At 39.8% G+C, this 9042-nt stretch overlaps 1 protein-coding gene across 1 annotated transcript; it reads left to right on the forward strand.

The window, feature by feature from the left end:
* The first annotated feature begins 5284 nt into the window (after positions 1–5284).
* LOC104967154 (E3 ubiquitin-protein ligase TRIP12-like) lies at positions 5285–8830 on the forward strand. The gene is made up of 7 exons (XM_010796570.1): positions 5285–5438; positions 5562–5761; positions 6268–6395; positions 6540–6691; positions 8145–8287; positions 8382–8538; positions 8693–8830. The coding sequence occupies exons 2-7, from the start codon at positions 5640–5642 to the stop codon at positions 8828–8830; spliced, it is 840 nt and encodes a 279-aa protein (XP_010794872.1). The 5' UTR covers positions 5285–5438; positions 5562–5639.
* Positions 8831–9042: the final 212 nt, after the last annotated feature.

Below are 9042 nucleotides of genomic sequence, written 5' to 3' on the forward strand. Positions count from 1 at the left end.
ATCTTAAGATAAGATATACTTTATTTATCCCAAGTTGGGAAATGTTTTGTTACAGCATCATGTACTACTTTGCTCTACTCCACTACAATTCAGAGGTTAACCTGGTATTTTTACTCCACTACATTTATTTGAGTTACTTTGCAGATTTTGATTAATGATGTGAAATATAAACAACCCTTAAAGCAGACTTTAGTTATACCTGATTCAAATTCAGGGAAGGTGAAGTGCCAAAATAAACTGTGCAATATATTAGACGTTAAGTACTTTGTCAGACTTAATATTTATCTATGGATACCCCCAACGTTTTTTTCTTATTCAAAAGAAGACCTTAACTTAAAGTATGCTTTAATGTTTGAATAAAGCCTTATTAGTTTGTCTGTTTTGAACATCCTCCTTAATATCTTTGGACGTCCTCCACTAGCTGTTGTATTGTAGAGATCACTACAGTATCTTGTTGATATTATTCTATTCTATATTTCTATCATTGACCTTCTACTTTCCTCCAATTTTGTATGTAGGCTACTCTTAATATTTAAATATTTTCATCAAATATAACATATTCAACAACTAAATTCAATAACGTGCTTTAACCACTAGGCAGTGTGGGTTAAAAAAACAGTGGTCTAGTTCAGTGCTTCTCAAACTTGTTTCAGTAATGTACCCCCTTTGAAACATTTCCTCAGCCGAGTACCCCCTGACCGACCCCGAACTACATTACTGAAACAAGTTTGAGAAGCACTGAACTAGACCACTGTTTTTTNTGTACGACGACAATAAACCAGTGAATTTTTGATTCAAACCAAAAAACCACCTTAGAAAGTCTAGAAGTTTCTGAAACATCAGTTACATCATTCCTTTCATGGAGTAACTTGAGATCAGCCCGTACCCGACATCCCAGTAGAAACCTGATCAAAATACCTACACCAGAGGTAAACTGTTTCGAGTATCTTTGTTTTCGAACGTAAGGTCCCGTTAAGAGTAAAAGTACCAAGGTGAATTTTATTTTTGTGTTATTCTGTATGCACCGATAGAGAACCCGGGTGTCTCCCGGGTACAGAAAGGTCGAGCAAGGATAGACAGACATAGCACGCCGAGTACCCTCGGAGGGCGGCGTAGAAAGGGGGGGAAGAAAGAACTGGGAGAAGATAGGGTCCACACTTTAGAAGTAGAGAGAAGTAGGAGACCTCTCGAGTTTGTAGACCTTAGACCCATGTCTTTTACAGACGAAGTCAAAGGCCAGAGGACGTTGTTATAACTCAGTAATTCAGGGTACTTCTACCAGGACTGCCAGGTATTACCTGTAAAATACTTTTCTCGACAATAAACTTTGGAACTTAATAACTTAACCGAAAAGTCTTGTTTAATATATCAAGGAGTTGTACAATTATTTGTTCTTTTACATATCTAAAAGTACCCATTTTAATGTTAATAAGTTGTTATAAACTGAAAGAGGAGGACGAAAGATATGGTTTACAACAAACAACCCATACGGTCGGTAAACGCTACTTTTCTTTCTCCTTGAAGGCGTCCGTACGGTAAAAATTGGTTTCTGTATAGTGACTCTTCCTGGTCCTACAGGAGACAATGTCATGTAGTCCCTAAACTATGCTCATCGAGTTTTCTCAGTTCCTCTTACGTACAATTTTTTTTAAAAGTGGATGTCACCCTCGTAAAAGTTACCGACCGCCAGGGTCCTCCTATATTACATAATACTAATATGACGACTTTTATTAGAAGGACTCTCACAGTGAACACTACATCAGACACACCAGGTGTCACTTACATGAACTTCGTTCGTCCACTATTGCTTTAGTTTCCTTAGAGTATCTTTTACGACGTCCAGTAAAAACTGGGTGAATACTTCGAACCCCATCCTTTAATGTTTTTTGATGTAAAGAATTTTACTATTTTACATTTACATTTTACCGTACTATAAGGTTTGTACAAAAACTCCTTAGTCCGACCTTATACTTACATTTTTTTTACCATTATGTTGTTCATGAAGTCTTTTGGTGAGTAGGACCCACGTTTTTTATGGTGGATAACGTAGAGTCCCAAATCAGTAGTTAACTACTAACTATAACCCTCAGTTAGCAATCACCAAAAAACCAAAACAAATCCATAGACCGGTACATTATTCGCCCATCTAATCGTGAAAATAGGCGAATGAATTCATTCGAAGGGACAAAGTACAAATATCCTCGACGGTAAGGGACACATCGGACGAAAATATGCTTACTCGCGATCTTGATATTGGGTGTCCCTCAATCGAATTCATACAGTCCCTATACGACTCACATTAATAGACGGCGGAATAATTGCTACCGGTCTCATGACAATTGTTTGATGTGCTGACTCTCGGGGACGTCTATTGTAGTTTTTTGTAACTTTACTAAAATAACTCGAATTGGGACTCTACGTATTCACCCATAGGTTGAATATTATCTCGGAGGGGCTAAACTCCACCACCATAAGAACTTCATAGAAACATTCAATAGTAAAAAAATACGCGTTGGAATAAAGTATAAGAGTCAATAAGAGTTTTTTTGCTCTACACAACCTATAGTACGGTAAATATTCGTAAAGTAACAATATCATAATGATTCTTTAACTATCAAAACATTAACGATGACAGGATTTCGAGGTATTTCACCCAGTTATTACGTTAGAGGCGGACAAGATACTCTAGCGAAACTAAGAATAGTGCGTCGTTGACAAGCGACAGTATGTAAGTGACACCTCCAGTGTCTGTGTGTGTTCACTGTGGGAGCCCTTCTAATAAAAGTCAGATGTACAGTATTATGGTAATATTAAGGACCTACTGCGCATGTCTTACTTATACAGGTGTCTATCACCTTAAAAAAATTGTTTGACGTACGAGTAAACTGTGAAATAACTTCAATGAGTTAGTTAGCGGACTACATGACATGTCTACCTGTGGACCAGAATGTCACTATACAGAAACCAATTTTAACCGTAACGACCCTCAAGGAGCAAAAGAAAAGTACAGTTTTACCGACCGAATTGCGTTTTGTTGTAAAATATCTTCCGCCTCCTCTTCAGTTTATAACAGACTTATTAACATTAAAATGGTACTTTAGTATTGTAACAAGAACAAATAATTCGTACACCTCCTGATTATTTAACAAGACTTTCTGGTCAAGTTATAAGTTCAAAAGCGTTATTGTCGAGAAGTATTCTTACAGGTAATACACTGCAGTCCTGGTAGAAGTACCTGAATTACTGAGTTATAACAACGTCCTCTGCCTTTGACTTTCTGTCTGTACACAAAGACATGGTCTAAGTCTACAACTCGAGAGTCTCCTTACTCTCTCTACCTTCTAAGTGGTGGACCCTATCTTTCTCCCAGTTCTTCTTCCCCCCCTTTCTACCGCCGTCCGAGGTACTCGCCGTCGTCTATCGTCTGTCTTATCCCTGCTCGACCTTTCTGGTACCGGGAGACACCGGTTCTCATCGGTCGCATACAGGAATAACAACAAAATAAAATTCACCTTGGTACTTTTACTCTTTACGCGACCTTTACGTCGAAACAAAGATACTCGAAACAGTTTACCTCTGCCGTCGTAGGTATTTTCGGTCAGTTTCTTACTGGGATGTGGGTACGGCTGATCTCAGTTACTCCATGAAAGGAATGATGTAACTGACCGTTCGAAACTTCAGACCTTGTCTAAGTCGCGTTTTGCGTTTGATCAAAGAAATCACTGGTTTTTTGTCGTTACAAGTCTATTTAAATGAATAAATACAAAATTTATTTCCACTTACATAATAATATAATTATAGTGAGATATTGGTATTATGCAATGTATCAGATAGACAAGTAAAACCGACAGAAAAGTTTGATTATACCAGGGCTGCAGGAGATGTCACCTGTATGACATTGTAAATTTTTATTTTTTTCAGATTTAACGTTCTACAAAAAAAATTGGGATTTATCCATCCTTTAGTGTTTTTTTTCCTTTAACCTTCTGTGAAAAAAAGGAGCCCAGGGTCCTCCTATAAAAAAGTTTGTACCGTAATTTTGTGTATAATAAGATTATGCCCAGGAAAAACTGGGTGAACACCTTCTCACATCCAAGGTCGATGAGCACGTAGATTCCCAATTGTTACTAGCACAAAGAAGGAAAGAGGAAGAACTAGGAGGAATCGTTGCTAGCGATGACCGGAACTGTCGCCAGACATGATGACATAATTGTTGCACAGTGTACAAGACTTAACTGGTTAGTCTTAGCTCATAAGTTGATTCGGCAGTTTATATACCAAAATAAGTAGCAAAGAAGTAAGATTTAGAACGAAGAACACGTCCCATGCCGGCTTAGTCCCTTCTCCTACTTCTGTCGCTACTGCTACCAAGTCTACTACTTTAGCTACTTAGTGACCATACACTAAACATGTTTTATTCCTAAACAAAAGGGAGATATGTGTGAATTAGGACGGAAAGCTACGCATAACTTTCAGGACGAAATTTAAGCCAAGATAGTAATTTCGTTACAAAAAGGGTCCGCCGCGTCAAGGACTTGAGCCCGTCACACGCAGTGTCTGATGTCAAGATGTAGCCACTGGTGGACGACGGCATGTTGTACTGCCACATGGTCCGGCACTCCGTCATGTCAGACGTCCGCCTCCTCCTCGCTCTCAGCTGCCTGCTGCTCCGTTTGGGTGAGCCCGCTCGACCGTAAACCTGGTTTTGCGTGTGTTATACCATTTTTGCGAAAAAACATAAAAGTAAACGAAAAACATAAAAGTAAACAAGAAACTCTATTCGTTCTTTCATTTACTTATTTATGTTTTAAATAAAGGTGAATGTATTATTATATTAATATCACTCTATAACCATAATACGTTACATAGTCTATCTGTTCATTTTGGCTGTCTTTTCAAACTAATATGGTCCCGACGTCCTCTACAGTGGACATACTGTAACATTTAAAAATAAAAAAAGTCTAAATTGCAAGATGTTTTTTTTAACCCTAAATAGGTAGGAAATCACAAAAAAAAGGAAATTGGAAGACACTTTTTTTCCTCGGGTCCCAGGAGGATATTTTTTCAAACATGGCATTAAAACACATATTATTCTAATACGGGTCCTTTTTGACCCACTTGTGGAAGAGTGTAGGTTCCAGCTACTCGTGCATCTAAGGGTTAACAATGATCGTGTTTCTTCCTTTCTCCTTCTTGATCCTCCTTAGCAACGATCGCTACTGGCCTTGACAGCGGTCTGTACTACTGTATTAACAACGTGTCACATGTTCTGAATTGACCAATCAGAATCGAGTATTCAACTAAGCCGTCAAATATATGGTTTTATTCATCGTTTCTTCATTCTAAATCTTGCTTCTTGTGCAGGGTACGGCCGAATCAGGGAAGAGGATGAAGACAGCGATGACGATGGTTCAGATGATGAAATCGATGAATCACTGGTATGTGATTTGTACAAAATAAGGATTTGTTTTCCCTCTATACACACTTAATCCTGCCTTTCGATGCGTATTGAAAGTCCTGCTTTAAATTCGGTTCTATCATTAAAGCAATGTTTTTCCCAGGCGGCGCAGTTCCTGAACTCGGGCAGTGTGCGTCACAGACTACAGTTCTACATCGGTGACCACCTGCTGCCGTACAACATGACGGTGTACCAGGCCGTGAGGCAGTACAGTCTGCAGGCGGAGGAGGAGCGAGAGTCGACGGACGACGAGGCAAACCCACTCGGGCGAGCTGGCATTTGGACCAAAACGCACACAATATGGTAAAAACGCTTTTTTGTATTTTCATTTGTTCTTTGAGATAAACAAGAAGTCTTCAGTCAGTAAAACAGAGTTGTGTGGCATCTTACTTAACCCTCACTTTCACTTTAGAGAACAACCTTTTGGGGGGATTTGCTTGTTTGAATCTCATTAGGCAGTCCTTGAAACGTCAAACCAAATGTCTTAAAATGTACGTTAGAATACTCTTTGTTTTATGTTGTCTATTTTTTTTAATATTGTTGTGTTGCTTTGTCCATGAAAGCTGCTATACAAATAAAATGTATTATTAGGGTTAGGGTTATATGCAGATATAATTACCATGTCGCTGAGATGTACTCTTGCACATGAACTAGCTACTTGTTAGGCCAATAATCATTTGAAATTCTAAGTGCTACTCAAAGTGTTCAGATACCCAAAGTCTGGTCACCAAAGAGTTAGCAATTTCCGGTGTAAAAGCTGTCATGCGCTCTCATCAGTCACTTTAACGACCTGTGTTATTTGCTAATAGGTATAAGCCTGTGAGAGAGGACGAGGACGGCAGCAAAGACGCTGTGGGTGGGAAGCGGGGCCGAGCCCAGACTGCTCCCACCAAGACGTCCCCTCGCAACGCCAAGAAGCAGGATGAGCTGTGGCATGGTGAGCATCTGAAACGTCTCACAGCGATTCTCCCAACGTTCTTTGTATCTGGGGGATTCCTGGTTTTGATGTTTACAAATCCGTAGCAATCCTAAATGGGTAACTGTGTACTTAATTCCTACTCTTGTTTCCCTTCACTTGCAGACGGCGTGTGTCCCAGTGTCGTCAATCCCTTAGAGACATACCTCACTTCGGAGCCACCGGAGAACATTACCTTCGAAGACCCCTCTTTGGAGGTCAACCTGCTGCTGAGGGTCCTGCACTCAATCAGTAGATTCTGGTTCTACTTATATGAAGTAAGTCTCCTTTCCGAAAGAGTCACAAGAATAATGTGTTTGTGCGAGAGTGTGCCCCCGTTATCTTGATGGAGATTATGAGTGAACATTGCACCAGATAAATGTGATTTAACACTTAAAGGACAGTCTCTCCCCCCCCCAGTTAAAATGTGTTTTCCTCTCATCTGTAGTGCTATAGTCTAACATCGAATGCTTTGGAATGAGTTTGAAAATATATTTTGGGGATTTTCGGTTGGACTCTCCTTTTCTTTTTATCCTGTTCAGCGGGGGCCTCTGGGTTTTTTTTCACGAAACTGTGTCTCAGGGCTTCTTAACATTTAAAAACCTATTAATGTGTCATACCCGATTAACGGGAAGAAACTCAGCTAACTGACAATACGAACCATTTTTACCGAAACAAAACACAAGTCTCACAAGAAGCGTCTAAATGAGCCCTGAGTGAAAAAATGCTAACACACTTAGCACAGAACTCTAGGTATAAATACCCTTATTACTTATCGGATCTGCACAAACAAGATATCGATTAGCAAGCTGAGATTCCACAGATTCTATAGGTATCAGTAGCATCACTGAGCGATCTGAACTCGCGACAGGGGAAGCGAACACAGACATCACAACACGTAGCATTACGGAGCAAAAACGGGACATTGTCTCACCTTTGCTGTTGTTCTGATCTAAAGTTGTGTTCAATGGCATTAAAACGATAAAAACGCTGCTGAAGGTTAATCCAATGTGTCTGTCACTTTGAAATGATTACTGAAAATCCATCATTCCATTTTTATGTCAATAACTGAGATTTGATATTAGCTGCTACGATAGCCACCAGAGAGTATGACAGCTGGCTGCGCATCACTCATTCACCAATGGGTAATGTTTAGATGGATTTTTAGTAACTTCCCCTCGATTCCATTGGCTCTAATGGTTAAAAATAGATGTCAATCATCAAAATCGACCGAGGGGGGCCAGAGATATGGAAAATGCACCCAGAAGTGTTTTTTTTCCTAAATCTCTCTAAAAAGGTCACATTTAACTTGTTTTGCATCAATCTTGATACAGAGTACTTATTATATGTCATAGTTTGGATTCCTAAAGCTTTTAGTCTACTATACCATCATTCAAGGGTGGTTTTTACGATAAGTAATGTTTTTTTTTTTGGACGGACACTACAATTTAAAAGTTTACTATGTTCAATCTGAATTTACTTTGAAATAAAAACATCTATATTGATTCTGACTCTTCTACATCCAACTCACAGGTTTATCATTGCTTTGAGAAAAAGATTATTAATTTTCCCTTTTTTAGAAGTGAAGATATGGTCCTTTGTTCTGGGAATGTTGTTTTCGAGCTTGAGACCTGAAAAACAGGCTCAGGGCTCAACAGGTTAAGCTAGCTGTGCTACATTTGTGGTCATTTTGTGTCAGAAAATATAAAAGTAACATTTATTTTGTTGCAGAATGCTGTGTGTAAGGAAATCATCGCGACCAGTGAGTTCATTAACAGTAAGCTGACAGCCAAAGCTAACCGACAGCTTCAGGACCCGCTGGTCATCATGACGGGGAACATCCCCACCTGGCTCATCGAGCTCGGAAAGACCTGGTAAGTGTTTTATACTTTACACCAAAACAGGACATAAATGGTGCTGACGTTTGGCATGGTCCTAACATACAGTATTCTCTCTCTTCCTCTACAGTCCTTTCTTCTTCCCCTTCGACACCCGGCAGATGTTGTTCTACGTCACTGCCTTCGATCGGGACAGAGCCATGCAGCGTCTACTGGACACAAACCCTGAGATCAACCAATCAGATTCTCAGGACAGCAGGGTGGCCCCACGTCTTGACAGGAAGAAGGTAAAATGTGTTGCCATCTTTGACCGTTGCATCTTATGGAGTCACTGTATCTGAAGCACTTTGCATTGTGTGACTATTCTGGCTTTGATAATAGTATTTGTTAACATTTTGCTGTTTATTTTTGGCTTAAACCTTCATCGTGTTGTGTTTTCAGAGGACGATAAACCGCGACGAGCTGCTAAAGCAGGCTGAGTCTGTGATGCAGGACCTGGGTAGCTCCAGGGCCATGCTGGAGATCCAGTATGAGAACGAGGTACAGATCATCTCAGTTACTTTCAAACACTGGTTTTAACATAACAAAGTACATTTACAAGTACCCTACTTAAAGGGGACCTATCATGCAAAATGCACTTTTTGATTCCTTTATAAATAAAGGTGTGTCGGGGAACTCACGCAGCGTCAGAAAAATAAAACCCTCTCTTTTAACCAAATCTCTCAAAACGGGGCTATAACGGAGCTGATCCAGATTTGCGTCCGATATGACGTAATATCTGAAATGTGGAC

Source organism: Notothenia coriiceps, unplaced genomic scaffold (assembly GCF_000735185.1).
Source record: "Notothenia coriiceps isolate Sejong01 unplaced genomic scaffold, NC01 NC01_scaffold00037250, whole genome shotgun sequence".
NCBI lineage: Eukaryota > Metazoa > Chordata > Actinopteri > Perciformes > Nototheniidae > Notothenia > Notothenia coriiceps.